The sequence below is a fragment of the Balaenoptera musculus genome, chromosome 13 (assembly GCF_009873245.2).
Source record: "Balaenoptera musculus isolate JJ_BM4_2016_0621 chromosome 13, mBalMus1.pri.v3, whole genome shotgun sequence".
Classification (NCBI taxonomy): domain Eukaryota; kingdom Metazoa; phylum Chordata; class Mammalia; order Artiodactyla; family Balaenopteridae; genus Balaenoptera; species Balaenoptera musculus.
Window position 1 is genome coordinate 26,881,664 of NC_045797.1, and position 18,604 is coordinate 26,900,267.

At 40.8% G+C, this 18,604-nt stretch overlaps 1 protein-coding gene across 1 annotated transcript in view; it reads right to left on the reverse strand.

The window, feature by feature from the left end:
* Positions 1–1,017: 1,017 nt before the first annotated feature.
* Positions 1,018–18,604, reverse strand: part of TACR1 (tachykinin receptor 1) — a 123,395-nt gene continuing 105,808 nt past the window's right edge. Inside the window, exons 3-5 of the mRNA XM_036873811.1 lie at positions 10,622–10,772; positions 2,863–3,059; positions 1,018–1,309 (exon numbers count right to left, since the gene is read on the reverse strand). Of these exons, the coding sequence (XP_036729706.1) occupies positions 1,018–1,309; positions 2,863–3,059; positions 10,622–10,772 (640 nt within the window). The remainder of the gene's footprint in view (positions 1,310–2,862; positions 3,060–10,621; positions 10,773–18,604) is intronic.

An 18,604-nucleotide genomic window follows, 5' to 3' on the forward strand; every position in this document is an offset into this window, starting at 1 on the left:
TCCGTCAAAGGCCAAAATCTTCAGGAGAAGCAAAGTGCTCACAGTTTTAGGATAAATCAGAGAAAGTCATATGTGGATACTGATACATGGTCTTAGCAGTTGCTACATCTCTAGCAGCCAGGTGTTAATTTGCTGGACTTACTGCTTCTATTCTTCCTGAGACTACAAATTTTTGGTTGAACAAAAAAAAGACTGACACAATCATTGAACCAATGAATGTTAAAATTCAAAAGGACCCCTAGATGATGTAGTTCAGCTCATAGTTTTACAAATAAGGAAAGAGAGGATCAGATAGATTAAGTATTGCACAGTTCTCCTGAGTCTTGGTTCATAACAGACATTAGCTAGTATCAGTGGCCATATTCTATCTGCATTGATTGCTCAGGACAGTCACTGGGGACATAATGCAGATAAACTTGAGGCTCTCAATCCCATAATGCACTGAGATATTGAGATGCCAAAAAGGGGCAGAAGTATGCCTTCTTTTCATGGGTCCTTAGAAGAGAGTGTTACATCGTTCATTCAGATTTTATGTGGTTCCTCCTTTTGTTCACCTTATCAAGCAGAGGCTGATGGAGTATGAGCCACCAGCTAAAGGAAAATAACCTAAGCAAGACTGAGAACACCTTTATTGAAATAAGACAGCAGCTCTAGGCAAACAGATCAGTTGGACCTGTTGCTGCATTGCAGGAATTACCCTGAAATGAGTGCCAACATACAATTAAAGTTAATTCTAGAATCTTGGAATGGATTGTAGAGAAAATCGAGTCTAACCTTCCCATTGTACAGGCTCAGAGAAGTTCGATGATTTGTTTTGGGTCACACAGCATATGGGTGGCAAAGACATAGAAGAATGCAGGTTTTTGACTCCAGAATGGAATGTTTTTCCTAAACTATTCTGACCCTTTCACAAGCCCCAAGAGTGTTTCTTATGGTCTCTATATTGAGGATTTATCCATGCATGAAATGAAGCAAGACAAAGACAAAGGTGACTGTGCCTACTGAAGGCCCTGTAGTCTAGGAGAGCATGTTGGAGTAGAAGCTGAAGTTCTCCATCATGGTCTTAGAGTCGCTGCGAGAGGAGTCATTGGAGGTCTTGTCCAGGGATGAAGGCATGGCCTTAGGGCCTTCTTCCAGGTCTTCCTCATGGGTCCCCACCACTGTGGAGACAGTGGTCTCCAGGCGGCTGACTTTATACACACTGCCCTGCGTCTGGAGGTACCTAGTGGATTTCATTTCGAGCCCCTCATAGTCACCAGCACTGATGAAAGGGCAGCACCGAAAGGCATGCTTGAAGCCCAGACGAAACCTGAAGAGAGAGTGGAAGGAGAGGTAATCCTTGAGTATGACCTGCTTTCAGAGGGTGTTCCCACCATTGCGGTAGCTCTTTAATATGTGGACAAACCCAAATGAGACACTGTGTTATTATTTTTTAAAATTAATTGACAGCTGAAGATGCTAAGGGCAAAAAGATTCAAAGGTTAGTGATCAAGGTCAAATCCAGGACTAGAACCCAAGTTCATGTCAAATGCATGTCTGTACTTAGGGTGGCTGTTGAAATATGCTGCCTCCACTGGTTCAGGGTCAGCTGATTTTGGGTCAGTTCAACATCAGTAAAAACATTCACCAAGTGTTTACTATATGCACAATACTGTGTCAAGACTCAGTCCTTTCCTTCAAGTAGCCCACTGATTTTCTGCCAGTCATATCCCTTCAGAATTAGCTTTTGGGAGATTAAACTTAGAAATGTTTACGTATGTTGTGAGGCTCCTAGAAGAAAGATAAATCCATGAGTTAGACAAACAAGACCATTTGGACAAGTCCCATGGAATACCTGTCCCCAAATTCATAGCACCTGAGTGTCTCATTCAGAGAAGGCACGTTATAGGCTGATAACTGTTGGCTATAAATGTGACACACCTTTTTTCCCTCCCCCTCCTTCTCCTGCCTCCTTTTTCACAGAGGCTGTGGTGGTGCTCCAAATGAGTGAGCTGCCACCATGGCATACCAGCTCCCTCTTGGGGACTCTGCACATAGTGGTGAATTCCCTATTGCTGAATACCATTCTAGATGGCTCTACCTTCTCTTACTTGTCTGAGGTTGGCTTCCACTTCAGGGAAGGCTCTTCTGGCCCCTGTGGCCAAGTAAAGGCAGAATCAGGTCTCTGAGGCTCTGACTTCTTTTTGCTTACCCTGTCCTGCTGGAAGTGCTGGAAGAAACTGGACAAAGCTGCCCAGATTTTATGATGGGATAGGAAGAAGAAAATTAGAGACCAGAGAAGGGAAAAGATGCCATGTGGTGGATAATTATTCTAGTGGCATCAAGTTCTCTCTTTCTCTCTTGTTCTCTCTCAGTCTCTCTCTCACTATTACTCTCTGACTCATTCACTCTCTGACTCTCTCTCTCTCTGATTCTCTTTCTCTCTGTCTGCATGGACAGCCCTCTGTGCATGGAATCCATAGAGCAGATTGAGCAATTCATGAACTTGATCCAGCTTGCAACCTGCTTTATATGTATTAATCACAGAGGGTTTTTTATCTGTCCCTGCATCCCACCCTCTACTACTGACTTAGTAACGAGTGTTTAAAAGTTAGAAGATTTCACATAAAAACATGGATTTCTGGTTCATCTTGGAAAAGAAAAAAAAGTCTCCTCAGAGCTCATATTCCTGCATGGTGACAAGAAGACCATTTGTCTGTGTAGTCCCCAAGTAGCCAACCTAAATGAGGAAAGCCAGCTGTGAGACAAGAGGGAGTGGTAAAGACTACAGAGAACTAATCATCACATGGTTCAGTCAGCGGATTGAACAGTGTGATGATTAGTTTCTTGTCCTGGAGAGAGTATGGGGGATGGGGTTCTTACCTGTCATTGAGGCAGCAGTAGATGATGGGGTTGTACATTGTAGAGCTCATGGCCAGCCACATGATGGCCAGGTAAACCTGCTGAATAAACTTCTCCAGGTAGAGATCAGGGTTGATGTAAGGCAGGAGGAAGAAGATGTGGAAAGGCAGCCAGCAGATGGCAAAGGTGCATACAACAACAATCATCATCTTAACCACCTGGCAAGAGGGTGAGACAGGTGAGACCACCAGCACATCCTCCCTTTCTCATGGTTATTTTCTGTCTTATCCTGCCCCCTGACTGTGTACAGTGTGATGTGGGGTGTAAAGTAATTATAATAACACCTTTCAAGGTGGAGGAAGGACCATTTATATGTGGTACCAAAGGACTTTGGTTATGTCAGTGATTCTCAGAGGGTGGCCCCAGGACCAGCAACATAACCATAACAGAACTTGTCAGAAATGCAAATCCTTGGACCCCATTCCAGACTAATTGAATCAGAAACTTTGAGTGTGGGACCCAGAATTCAGACTTTGACAAGCCCTTCTGATTATTCTGATGTGCACTCATGTTTGAGAACTGTGTTATACCATACTTCTGGGCAATGACTGGAGAAGCCAAGGGAGACCAGATTAATGAGCAAAGGGGTATGGGTGTTCAGGAGGAAAAGACCCAGGAATGAGGAGGAAGCAGCAGAGGGAAAGGGGCCATGAACCAGAGCAGGCTTCTAGGTTTGAAGACTCGGGGGAGGGAAAGAGAAGGGGTGGGATTTGGACAGCTGCAGCAAGGGAGTGTCAGATGTTTAAAGGGGATATTCATAAAATGGTTTTATGAATACTGGGTGATATAACCCATTCCTTTTTTTTTTAATCAGTCATCAATTTTATACACATCAGTGTATACATGTCAATCCCAATCGCCCAATTCAGCACACCACCATCCCTACCCCACCGCCATTTTCCCCCCTTGGTGTCCATATGTTTGTTCTCTACATCTGTGTCTCAACTTCTGCCCTGCAAACCAGTTCATCTGTACCATTTTTCTAGGTTCCACATACATGCGTTAATATACGATATTTGTTTTTCTTTTTCTGACTTACTTCACTCTCTATGACAGTCTCTAGATCCATCCACGTCTCAACAAATGACTCAATTTCATTCCTTTTTATGGCTGAGTAATATTCCATTGTATATATGTACCACAACTTCTTTATCCATTCGTCTGTAGATGGGCATTTAGGTTGCTTCCATGACGTGGCTATTGTAAATAGTGCTGCAATGAACATTGAGGTGCATGTGTCTTTTTGAATTACGGTTTTCTCTGGGTATATGCCCAGTAGTGGGATTGCTTAACCCATTCCTTTTTATTCCCAAGAAACCTTCAGAGAAAAAATGACCGAGGAGAGGTGTGGCCAAGATAGTGGAGTAGGAAGACACTGAGCTCACCTCCTCCCATGGGCACACCAACTAGTTACAGAAAAACTATCAATGAGAACGACCTGAAGACTAGCAGAAAAGATTTTCTTGAACTAAAGATATAAATAAGGAATCACAATGAGATGGATGGGAGGGGCAGAGATGCAGTATAGTCAAGACCCATACCCCTGGGGAAGTCACCCACAAATGCAAGGATGATCACAATTTCAGAGGTCCTCCCCAAGGAGCAAGAGGTCTGAGCCCCACATCAGGTTCCCCAGCTAGGGGGTCCTGCACCAGGAAGACAAACCCTCAGAATCTCTTGTTTTGAAGGCCAGCAGGGCTTGCACACAGGAGGGCTAGAGAGCTGTAGGAAACAGAGATTCTTCTCTTAAGAGTGCACAAAAAAATCTCACATGCTCTGAGTCCCAGCACAGAGGCAGTGATTTGAGAGGAGCCTGAGCCAGACCCACTTGCTGACCTTGAAGAGTCTCCTGGAGAGGAAGGAAGCAATTGGGACCATCCTTGTGGACAAAAACACCAGTGGCAGCCATTTTGGGGAGCTCATTCTACCATGAGGACACTGGTTTTGGCAAATGCCATTTTGGAGTTCTTCTTCTAGCCTATTAGTTCTGGGAGGTTACCCATCCACCAGTGGGCTGGTACCAGCCCCAGGGCCCTCATAGACCCACAGCCAGCTGCCCCAGGACCTGGCCCTGTACACCAGTGGGCCAGCAGTCACAAGGCAGGGTCGGCAGTGAACTGGGCTGGGGGCCAACCTCACCTACCAGCATGCCCACAGTAGTCAGTCCCACCACAACAGAAGGGCCCACACAGCACACATAGGGGGCACCCCTAGAGCATATAGCTCTGTTGATCAGAGGAGAGTGTGCTGCTGGGCCCCACAGGACAGCTCCAACACAAGACCACTTCTCCAAGATCAGAACATGTAAGCAACTTACCTAATGCATAGAAATAAGCACAGAGACATAAATACACACAATTTTTGGAGACAGAGGAATATGTTCTCAACAAAGGCACAAGACAAAACCTCAGAAAAAGAACTAAATGAGGTGGAGTTAAGCAATCTACTTGAAAAAGATTTCAAAGTAATGATAATAAATATGCTCAATGAACTTGAGAGAAGAATGGATAAACACAATGAGAATTTAAATAAAATTAGAAAATATAAGGAACCAAACAGAGCTGAAGAATACAATAACTGAAATAAAAAATTCACTAGAAGGAATCAACAGTGGATTAGGTGATACAGAGGAGTGGATCAGCAAACTGGAAGACACCCAAGCTGAACAAAAAATTAAAAAAGAAAATAATTAACAAAAAATGTGTGTAGTTTAAGAGACTTCTGGGACAACCAAAGTGTACAAATATTTGCATCATAGGGGTCCAAGAAGGATAAGAGAGAGAGAAAGCATCAAAGAACTTATTTGAAGGAATAATAGCTGAAAAGTTCCCCAATCTGGGAAAGGAAACAGACATCCATGTCCAAGAAGCACAAAGAGTCCCAAACAAGATGAACCCAAAGCAGTCCACACCAATACACATTATATTAAAGATAAAGAGAGAATATTAAGAGCAGCAAGAGGAAACAAATAGTGACATACATGAACTCCCATAAGACTGTCAGCTGACTTTTCAGTAGAAATTTTGCAGGCCAGAAGGGAGTGGCACCATATATTCAAAGTGATGAAAGGATAAAACATGCAACAAAGAATACTCTATCTGGCAAGGCTATCATTCAGATTTGAAGGAGAGATAAAAATTTTAAGACAAGCAACAGCTAAAAGAATTCAGCACCATTTAACTGGCTTAACAAGAAATGTTAAAGGGACTTCTCTAAGGGGAAAAGAAAAGACCACAACCAGAAATATGAAAATTATGAGAGGAAAAATCTCATTGGTTAAAGCAAACATACAATAAAGATAGTAGATCAACCACTTATAAAGCTAGTAGGAAGATTAAAGACAAAAGTAGTAAAATCATCTATATCCACAATAAGTAGTTAAGGGATACACAAAACAAAAAGATGTAAAATATGATGTCAAAAACATTAAATGTGGGGGGGGGCAAATAAAAATGAAGGGTGGTTAGAATGTGTTCAGACTTAAGTGGTCAGCAACTTAAAAATAATCACATGTGGGACTTCCCTGTGGTGCAGTGGTTAGGAATCTGCCTGCCAATGTGGGGGACACAGGTTTGAGCCCTGGTCTGGGAAGATCCCACATGCCACAGAGCCCATGTGCCACAACTACTGAGCCTGCACTCTAGAGCCTGTGAGCCACAACTACTGAGTTCACATGCCACAACTACTGAAGCCTGCGCACCTAGAGCCCATGCTCCACAACAAGAGAAGCCACCACAGTGAGAAGCCCTCACACCACAGCAAAGAGTAGCCCCCACAACCCGCAACTAGAGAAAGTCTGCATGCAGCAACAAAGACCCAATGCAGCCATAAAAAAAAAAAATCACATGTGTATGTATATATAGTTTGCTATATATAAACCTCATGGTAACCACAAACCAGAAAAATCTCTAATAGATACACATGAAAAAAGAGAAAGGAATCCAAACATAACATTAAAGGCAGACATTAAACCACAGGGGAAGAGAGCAAAAAAGAGAGAAGAATAAAGAACTATAAAAACAACCAGAAAACAATTAACAAAATGGCAATAAGTACATTACAGACCAATATAACTGATGAACATGGATGCAAAAATCCTCAACAAAATATTAGCAAACAGAATTCAACAATACATTAAAAGGATCATACACCATGATTGAGTGGAATTTATGCCTGGGATGCAAGGATGTTTCAACATCAGCAAATTAGTTAATGTGTTACATCACACTAACAAACTGAAGAAGAAAAAATCATATGATCATTTTCATAGATGCAGAAAAAACTTTTGACAAAAGTCAGTATTTTTTTATGATAAAAACTCTCAACAAAGTGGGTATAGAGGGAACATACCTCAACATATAAAGGCCATATGTGACAAACCCATAGCTAACATCATACTCAGTGGTGAAAAGGTAAAAGCATTTCCCCTAAGATCAGAAACAAGAAAAGGTTGCCCACTCTCACCCCTTTTATTCAATGTAGTATTGGGAGTTCTAGTCAAAGCAATCAGACAAGAAAAAGAAATAACAGATATCCAAATTAGAAAGGAAGACGTCAAACTGTCACTGTTTGCAGATGACAGGATACTATACATTGAATATCCTAAAGAAGCCACCAAAAAACCATTAGAACTAATAAACAAATTCAATAAAGTTTCAGGATATAAAACTAGTATACAGAAATCTGTTGCATTTCTATATACTAACAATGAAATATCAGAAGGAGAAATTAAGAAAACAGTCCCATTTACAATTGCATCAAAAAGAATAAAATACCTAAGAATAAACCTAACCGAGGAGGTAGACAACTTGTACTTGGAAAACTATAAGACAATGATAAAATAAATTGAAGGGGACACAAGCAAAAAACCAAGATATAGCATGCTCACAGATTGGAAGAATTAATAATGTTAAGATTACCATACTACCAAAGGCAACCTACAGATTCAATGCAATCTATCAAAATACCAAAGGCAATTTCACAGACCTACAACAAATAATTCTAAAACTTATACAGAAACACGAAAGACCCCAAATAACCATGACAATCTTGAGAAAGAAGAACAAAGCTGGAGGCATTATGCTCTTGATTTCAAAAACATACTAAAAGCTACAGTAATCAAAACAGTATGGTACTGGCAAAAAACAGACACAGAGCTCAAAAGAACAGAATAGAGATCCCAGAAATAAACCCACACCCATATGGTCAATTAATCTATGACAAAGGAGGCAAGAATTACAGTGGGGAAAATAAAGCCTCTTCAACAAACCATGTTGGGAAAAGTTGACTGCTATATGCAAAAAAATAAAACTGGATTACATTCTCACATCATATATAAAAATAAATTCAAACTGGAATAAAAACCTAAATGGAAGACCTGAAACCACAAAACTTCTAGAAGAAAACATAGGAAGCACCCTTTTTGACACTGCTCTTAGCATTTTTTTTTAATTTGTCTCCTCAGGCAAGGGAAACAAGAGCAAAAATTAACAAATAGGACTACATCAAAGTGAAAAGCTTTTGCACAGTGAAGGAAACTATAAACAAAACAAAAAGGTAGCTTACTGAATATTTGCAAATAATATATCTGATAGGGGATTAATATCTAAAATATACAAAGAACTCATATAACTCAACATCAAAAAAACCAAACAACTGCATTAAAAAATGGCAGGGACCTGAAGAGATGTTTTTCCAAATACGGCATGCAGATGGCCAAAAGGCACATGTAAAGATGCCCAACATCACTCATCAAACCAAAACCGCAATGAGATATCACTTCACACGTGTCAGAATGGCTATATCACAAAGACAGCAGATAACAAGCATTGGCAAGGATGTGGAGAAAAATGAACCTTTGTAAACTGTTGGTGGAAATGTAAATTGGTGCAGCCACTCTGGAAAACAGTGTGGAGATTCCTCAACAAATTGAAAATAGAACTACCATATGATCCAGCAACTACACCTCTGGGTATTTATCCAAAGGAAACAAAAACACTTTGAAAAGATACATGCACCCTGATGTTTATAGGAGCATTATTTACAATAGCCAAGATATGGAAGCAACCTAAGTGTCCATTGATAGAGGAATGGATATAAAAATATATTTTATATATATATATACACACACACACATCCACACACACATACAATGGAATATTACCCAGACACTAAAAAATGAAATCTTGTCATTTGGGACAACATGGATGAATATAGAGGGTATTATCCTAAGAGAAAGTCAAATATCACATGATCTCACTTATATGTGGAATCTAAAAAACAAAACAAAGAAACAAACAAAACAAAAGCAGACTCATAAAGATGTAGAGAATAAAAGGGTGGTTGCCAGAAAGAAGGGGGATGGGCAGGTGGGTGGAATGGGTGAAGGGAATTAAGGGGTACAAACCTTAAATAAGTCATGGGGATGTAATAAGCAGCATAAGGAATATGGTCAGTAATATTTTAATAACTTTGTATGGGGACAGATGGTTACTAGAATTATTGTGGTGCTAGTGGATGCAAATGTCAAATCATTATGTAATACACCTGAAATTAACATACTATTGTAAGTCAACTGTATTTCAGTAAAAAAGAAAAGCTATCTAGCATCCACACAATGAAACACTATGCAAAGAAGTACCAAAAGAGAAAAAAAAAGAATGAGAAATCTCTTTCTATATTGATTTTTGAAGATTTTGTGGATATTGTTAAATTTAAAAATGAGGGGAAGAACAGCGTGTATTTACTATTTGTGTAAGAAAGAAAAGAATATATATTTATTTGGCTTATAAATGCATTACAATATCTGAAAGGATTAACAACAACTGTGGTTATCATAGTGTGTGTGTACGTGTTTGTGTGTGTGTGTGTGTGCGCATACATTTGGGAACTGTGTAGATGGAGGACCTAGAAAGGAGGAAGCCCTTTCATGGTAAGACTCAATATATTTTTTGACTTTTAATTTTCAAATAATTTAAGACTCCCAAGAAGTTGTAAAAATAGGTCAGAGAGTTTCCAGGTACCCATCACACAGCTTCTCCCAATGATATCATCTTACATAACTATGCCACATGATCAAAATCAGGAAACTGATGATAGTGCAGTACTATTAACAGACTGCATTTGGATTTTGCCACTTTTTACATGCATTTTTTTGTGTATAGTTCTATGAAATTTTATCATATGCAGAGATAAGTGAAAAACCCACAGCAATCAGGATATATAGCTGCTCCATCATCACAAAGAAACTCACTCATGCTATCCCTTTGTAGGCAGACTCTTCCCCCAGTACTAGTCCTGGCAACTCCTAGTCTGTTCTCCATCACCATCATTTTGTTTCTTTTAGTATTTTTTGATGTTTGAACCAAGTATATGTACTATTTTGTCAAATTTTAATAATAAAAGAGAACTGAATAACTCTTCATGCTTTTGTAGTTAAATATGTGTGTTTGTGTTTTAATGACTCGACAGTTTTCAATTAGCCTTAAGGCGAGAGTGAGGTGGCTTATGCCTGTAGAGGCAGGCCTAGGTTATGAAAACATTGAAGAAAGACCCCATCCCTCCCCTCCCCTCCCCTTTCCTCTACTCCCTTCTATTGTTCCCAGGACCCAGGGATGTTTTGTGCCTGCTGCCTCTGGGTCTCCTGAGGCTCTGGGACTCATAAGCTTGCGGTCTGTCACCTATGCCAGGGTGGGTTAAGTGCTGCCTGTCCTTTGCTCACCTTGCGCTTGGCAGAGACTTGCTCGTGGTAACGGTCAGAGGAGTCCCCAGGGATCTCGCTGGCCCACAGTGTGATGCCCACTGCAGTGTACGCATAACCTATCACCAGCAGGGGGAGGAAGTAGATCAACACAGTCACACAGATGTGGTACCTGCAACAAGGTGGATGGGAGGGGTCAGTTCAAGAAATAATAGTGTTGGTCAAGCCTTGACAGTTACATTTCTCAGCATTTGCTATTAATAAGCTTTGATGATAAGGCTAGCCACCTGCATTGGATGGATGCGTGATAATGGATAAAGTAGAGAAAGCAAATCTCTTCAACTTATGTTTTTTTTGTGGACTTTTTCTGTAATGGAGATTCCTATTCAGAATGAAAAGAGAAGAAAAAACACTGATCAGAGGGAACTGAATCTGTTGTATACCTACGGCAATTTTAGTTGATGTTAAGTTCAATATTGCTTACCTCTCCCTCCAAAAGGAAAATGAAATCTTAGGCTGCATTAATGGAAGTATATTCTCTAGAATAAAGGTGGTGATTTTACTGCTCAATACATACTTGTCAGACTTAAACTTAGGGTCAGTTTTGGTGCAGAGACATAGACCAACTAGTACATTCAGATGAGAACCATCGTCATGGTTAATGAGACAGTCTATCCTAAATAACAAATGGCTTCACGGATATAAGTATAATTATCTTGGAGAGAGATAAGACTTGTCCTAGAATTAGGATCAGTAGGTGAGAGCCACAAAGTTTAAGCTACTTCTAGGCCTGGTCCTTAAATATATATCTCCAGATGGAAGCTGTCTGGGTCTCTGAGTTACCACTTGGAGGATAGATACCAAATGATTTGAGTCTGATTGGAATATGAGAAAGAAACAAACCTTTGCAGTGTTAAACCACAGATTTTGAGGTTTCTTACAACATCACAACTTATCCTATTCTGTTTAAGATGAAGCTCTTTGTAAGTTGGACATTTTAATAAGTTATTTGAATTTTGAGAAAGAATATTTTTTCTCAGATGGTCCTTGGCATGTCTGGCTAGTTATAGGCCTTTCCCCCTGATGTGAGTTTAATGCAAAGCCTCAGCATTCCTGATAATAATAATAATGAGAAGAGCTAATATTTTGAGGGGTTTATTCTAGGTCACTGTGTTCATAATAACATTAATGATAGTATTAATAGCTGAACTGGAAGTTAGATTTTATTGGGTGAATAGCACAGTGCCATGCACTTTACTGGCATTATCTTCTTTAATCCTCAAAACAAATGATTAGGTAGATACTATCATAATCCCATTTTGTAGATAAGGAAACCAAAGCTTAGAATTTAATTAACTTTCCTAAATTCACAGCTGGTAAAATGAGGAGCTGAGATTAGAACACAGGACTGTGACCACAGAATCAGCTTCTTGCCAATGGAGAAAAGTCAGCCACTGATATATATTTTTTAATTTTTAAATTAAATTAAATTTATTTTTTTATACAGCAGGTTCTTATTAGTTATCTATGTTATACATATTAGTGTATATATGTCAATCCCAATCTCCCAATTCATCCAACCACCACCATCACCACCACCACTTTCCCCCCTTGGTGTCCATATGTTTGTTCTCTACACTGTGTCTCTATTTCTGCCCTGCAAACCGGTTCATCTGTACCATTTTTCTGGGCTCCACATATATATGTTAATATACGATATTTGTTTTTCTCTTTCTGACTTACTTCACTCTGTATGACAGTCTCTAGATCCATCCACGTCTCTACAAATGACTCAATTTCATTCCTTTTAATGGCTGAGTAACATTCCATTGTATATATGTACCACATCTTCTTTATCCATTCATCTGTCAATGGGCATTTAGGTTGCTTCCATGACCTGGCTACTGTAAATAGTGCTGCAATGAACATCAGGGTGCATGTGTCTTTTTGAATTATTGTTTTCTCTAGGTATATGCCTAGTAGTGGGATTGCTGGGTCACATGGTAATTTTATTTTTATTTTTTAAAGGAACCTCCATACTGTTCTCCATAGTGGCTGTATCAATTTATATTCCCACCAATAGTGCAAGACGGTTCCCTTTTCTCCACACCCTCTTCAGCATTTGTTGTTTGTAGATTTTCGGATGATGCCCATTCTAACTGGTGTGAGGTGATACCTCATTGTGGTTTTGATTTGCATTTCTCTAATAATTAGTGATGTTGAGCATCTTTTCATGTGCTTCTTGGCCATCTGTATGTCTTCTGTGGAGAAATGTCTATTTAGGTCTTCTGCCCATTTTTTGATTGGGTTATTTGTTTTTTTTTAATATTGAGCTGCATGAGCTGTTTATATATTTGGAGATTAATCCTTTGTACATTGATTCATTTGCAAATATTTTCTCCCATTCTGAGGGTTGTCTTTTCATCTTGTTTGTAGTTTCCTTGGATGTGCAAAAGCTTTTAAGTTTCATTAGGTCCCATTTGTTTATTTTTGTTTTTATTTCCATTACTCTAGGAGGTGGATCAAAAAAGATCTTGCTGTGAGTTATGTCAAAGAGTGTTCTGCCTATGTTTTCCTCTAAGATTTTTATAGTGTCTGGTCTTACATTTAGGTCTCTAATCGATTTTGAGTTTATTTTTCTGTATGGTGTTAGGGAGGGTTCTATTTTCATTCTTTTACATGTAGCTGTCCAGTTTTCCCAACACCACTTATTGAAGAGACTATCTTTTCTCCATTGTATATCCTTGCCTCCTTGGTCATAGATTAGTTTACCATATGTGTGTGGGTTTGTCTCTGGTCTTTCTAATCCTGTTATATTGATCTATATTTCTGTTTTTTTGCCAGTACCATATTTTCTTGATTACTGTAGCTTTGTAGTATAGTCTGAAGTCAGGGAGTCTGACTCCTCCAGCTCTGTTTTTTTTTCCCTCAAGACTGCTTTGGCTATTCAGGGTCTTTGTGTCTCCATACAAATATTAAGATTTTTTTGTTCTAGTTCTGTAAAAAAATGCCACTGGTAACTCGATAGGGATTGCATTGAATCTGTAGATTGCTATGGGCAGTATAGTCATTTTCACAATTTTGATTCTTCCAATCCAAGAACATGGTATATCTCTCCATCTGTTTGTGTCATCTTTGATTTCTTTCATCAGTGTCTTATAGTTTTCTGAGTACAGGTCTTTTACCTCCTGAGGTAAGTTTATTCCTAGGTATTTTATTCTTTTTGTTGCAATGGTGAATGGGATTATTTCCTTAATTTCTCTTTCTGATCTTTCATTATTAGTGTATAGGAATGCAAGAGATTTCTGTGCATTAATTTTGTATCCTGCAACTTTACCAAATTCATTGATTAGCTCTAGTCACCCAGTGATATTTTCTTCCACTATTTATGCTTATATTCCGCAATATTTTTTTCCAAAAAGGAAAACCCACTTACTCCCTCAATTTCTCCTTTATCAATAGTTTGTTTTCATGCACTTCTTTGCAAAGCCCCCAGCTTTACCACTTATTCTGCCTCCTCTGAATGCTAACATTTGCAACTTGAAGAAACTTGAAGAGTTCTTAAAGTAACAAGCCACAGATTCAGCAAAGCAGGGTGTTTAGTGCAAGCTGTTATGTACAGACAGGTTGTTCCGTGCAGACAGGCTGTTCCAGTCTTACTGGACTTTCAATGTTCACTTTGTCTCCTCTGGAAGATTTCTTGGGAGCCTCAGTTCTCTAGTCACCACAGCAGTGACTGCATACTGGTTTCCTACCTGATCTCAGTCCCTCTTCCTGTTTGCTGTATAGATACTGCTTGAAATCAAAATGTTTGGAGACTGTGGTGTCAGGGAGATCCTGGGAACCTGCAGGTTGCACCTACTTCTTCTATCTGTAAGAACAGCCCTCCCTTTTGAAGACCAATACTTACTTGGTGATAAAAACATGTTAACTGAGCTTTGTGGGGTCTTTGCCTCAGAGCACTGAGCATCTTTTTGGAGTCAGGGATGTGATGGGAGAATACTGCAGTCAAGTCACAGATGCTCCTTACCTTGGACCAGTGGTTCTCAAACTTAAACCAGCCTCAGAATCACCTAGAGGGCTTGTACAAATATGGAGGGCTGGGCCCCACTCTGGGCCCCACCCAGTTTCCAACTTAGCATGTCTGAGGTAAGTCTGAGAATCTGCATTTATAACAAGTTCCCAGGTGATGCTGCTACTGGTTCTGGTTCAGACTTTGAGAAACACTTAGACCAGTGGTTCTCAAGCTCAGAATCACATGAGAAAAATCGGGGGAGATTTTTAAATGATCAGTGTCCAGAGATACTCATGTAATTGGTAATGAGTGTGGGAGCAGGAAACCAGTTTAGAAAATTCCCCAAGCCATTCTGGAATATGGCTAACATTGAGAATCACCTTTTCAGATCCAAGGCCTACAAGCCTCTTGGAACTACTATATTGTTGTTTGAGATTTAATGATATCACTAAAGTATGTATTAATGATATTTTCTAGTTTCTGTATCTGATGCTTTGACATCTTGGGTCTTGCTGATGATGTAGGAGGGACTGCCTGTCCAGAGCTAGCTAACTCCTAGAGATAACTACTGCTAGTGTGACTTCATATGCAAACTAAACAACCCAAGGCCCCTACCTGCCGTCTATCTGCTTTTTGGGGGCTTTTACAGTGCAGGATACTATCCTCCTGCCCTAATCACCCCAGGGCCACCTCAGACATCTATGGGCAGCCCCTACACTGGAGCCCACTGAAATGATTCAAACAAGAAAATGCCAGGCCTGTTTACCCTGCCTCACTGGCTGCTTCCCTCAAAAACATAGTAAAAGACTTTCCTACAGTTTCTCCATGCTCTCTGCCTGTGACCCTCTGTGGGGTGGTGTGCGCCTTCCTCTTGGGAACTATGAGTAATAAACTATCTTTTCAATGGAAATCATGTCCTGATCTGTTGGCCTCACTATACCTGAATAAAAAAATGAAATCTATACTTTAAAACAAAGTGCTCCAGGGAGATCAGCTCAGTGCTTTGTGACTACCTAGAGGGGTGGGATAGGGAGGGTGGGAGGGAGATGCAAGAGGGAGGAGATATGGGGATATATGTATATGTATAGCTGATTCACTATGTTATAAAGCAGAAACTAACACACCATTGTAAAGCAATTATACTCCAATAAAGATGTTAAAAACAACAACAACAACAACAACAAAAACCCCACAAAGTACTCTTTAGAAATTCACAGATCAGACCATTAGGAAAATGCTAAGCTAAATCAGTAAACATAAATTATCAGCCTTTTTTTTTTTTTTAAGAAGGAAAAGTTATTCATTTGTGAGAAAGAAAAAGTATGGACTTAATTTCAACTAAAATGAGTTATAGACAGGTCCATGCTCTAACAGGGATAATTAAGAATGACAGGAATATGCCCCAGCAATTCCACTTCTAGATACATACCCAGAATTGAATGCAGGGACTCAAACAAATACTTGTACACCAATGTTCATAGCAGCATTATTCACAATAACCAAAGGGTGGAAACAACCCAAATGCCCCTCATTAGATGAATGGATAATCAAAATGTGGTATATACATAAAATAGAATATTACTTAGCCTTAAAAAAGAATGAAGTTCTGAGGGGAGAGAGGAGAAGATGGCGGAAGAGTAAGACGTAGAGATCACCTTCCTCCCCACAGATATATCAGAAATACATCTACATGTGGAACTGCTCCTGTAGAACACCTACTGAACACTGGCAGAAGACCTCAGACCTCCCAAAAGGGAAGAAACTCCCAATGTACCTGGGTAGGGCAAAAGAAAAAAGAAAAAACAGAGACAAAAGAATAGGGATGGGACCTGCACCTCTGGGAGGGAGCTGTGAAGGAGGAAAGGTTTCCACACACTAGGAAGCCCCTTTGCAGGCGGAGACTGCAGGTGGCGGAGCGGGGAAGCTTCAGAGCCATGGAGGAGAGCGCAGCAACAGGGGTGCAGAGGGCAAAGTGGAGAGACTCCCGCACAGAGGAGCGGTGCCGACCTGCACTCACCAGCCTGAGAGGCTTGTCTGCTCCCCCGCCGGGAAGGGCGAGGGCTGGGAGCTGAGGCTTGGGCTTCGGTCGGATCCCACGGAGAGGACTGGGGTTGGTGGTGTGAACACAGCCTGAAGGGGTTACTGCACCACAGCTAGCTGAGAGAGAATCCGGGAAAAGGTCTGGACCTGCAGAAGAGGCAAGAGACTTTTTCTTGCCGCTTTGTTTCCTGGTGCGCGAGGAGAGGGGATTAAGAGCGCTGCTTAAAGGAACTCCAGAGATGGGCCTGAGACGCGGCTATCAGCGTGGACCACAGAGATGAGCATGAGATGCTAAGGCTGCTGCTGCTGCCACCAAGAAGCCTGTGTGCAAGCACAGGTCGCTATCCACACCGACCCTCCAGGGAGCCTGTGCAGCTGGCCACTGCCAGGGTCCCGTGATCCAGGGACAACTTCCCCTGGAGAACACATGGCACGCCTCAGGCTGGTGCAATGTTACGCCTGCCACTGCCGCCACAGGCCCTCCCCGCATTCCATACCACTCGCACCCCCGGCCTGAGTGAGCCAGAGCCCCCGAATGAGCTGCTCCTTTAACCCCGTCCTGTCTGAGTGGAAGAACAGACGCCCTCAGGCGACCTACACGCAGAGCCGGGGCCAAATCCAAAGCTGAACCTCGGGAGCTGTGCAAACAAAGAAGAGAAAGGAAATTTCTGCCAGCAGCCTCAGAAGCAGCGGATCAAAGCTCCACAATCAACTTGATGTACTTGCGTCTGTGGAATACCTGAATAGACAATGAATTATCCCAAAATGAGGAAGTGGACTTTGGGAGCAAGATATATTATTTTTTCCCCTTTTCCTCTTTTTGTGAGTGTGTATGTGTACGCTTCTGTGTGAGATTTTGTCTGTATAGCTTTGCTCTCACCATTTGTCCTAGGGTTCTGTCTGTCCATTTGTTTGTTTGTTTTTTTTACTTAAAAATAATTTTTTTTCTTAATAATTATTTTTTATCTTTTATTTTAAAAACTGTATTTTATTTTATTTTTGTTTTACGTTATCCTCTTTCTTTCTTTCTATTTTTCTCCCTTTTATTCTGAGCCATGTGGATGAAAGGCTCTTGGTGCTCCAGCCAGGCAACAGGGCTGTGCCTCTGAGGTGGGAGAGCCAACTTCAGGACACTGGTCCACGAGAGACCTCCAAGCTCCACGTAATACCAAACAGCGAAAATCTCCCAGAGATCTCCATCTCAACACCAAGACGCAGCTTCACTCAACGACCAGCAAACTACAGTGCTGGACACCCTATGCCAAACAACTAGCAAGACAGGAACACAGCCCCATCCATTAGCAGAGAGGCTGCCTAAAATCATAATAAGGCCACAGACACCCCCAAACACACCACCAGACGTGGACCTGCCCACCAGAAAGACAAGATCCAGGCTCATCCACCAGAACACAGGCACTAGTCCCCTCCACCAGGAAGCCTACATAACCCACTGAACCAACCTTAGCCACTGGGGACAGACACCAAAAACAACGGGAACTACGAACCTGCAGCCTGTGAAAAAGAGACCCCAAACACAGTAAGATAAGCAAAATGAGAAGACAGAAAAACACACAGCAGATGAAGGAGCAAGGTAAAAACACACCAGACCTAACAAATGAAGATGAAATAGGCAGTCTACCTGAAAAAGAATTCAGAATAATGATAGTAAACATGATCCAAAATCTTGGAAATAGAATAGACAAAATGCAAGAAACATTTAACAAGGACCTAGAAGAATGAAAGAGGAAACAAGCAATGATGAACAACACAATAAATGAAATTTAAAATACTCTAGATGGGATCAATAGCAGAATAACTGAGGCAGAAGAACGGATAAGTGACCTGGAAGATAAAATAGTGGAAATAACTACTGCAGAACAGAATAAAGAAAAAAGAATGAAAAGAACTGAGGACAGTCTCAGAGACCTCTGGGACAACATTAAATGCAC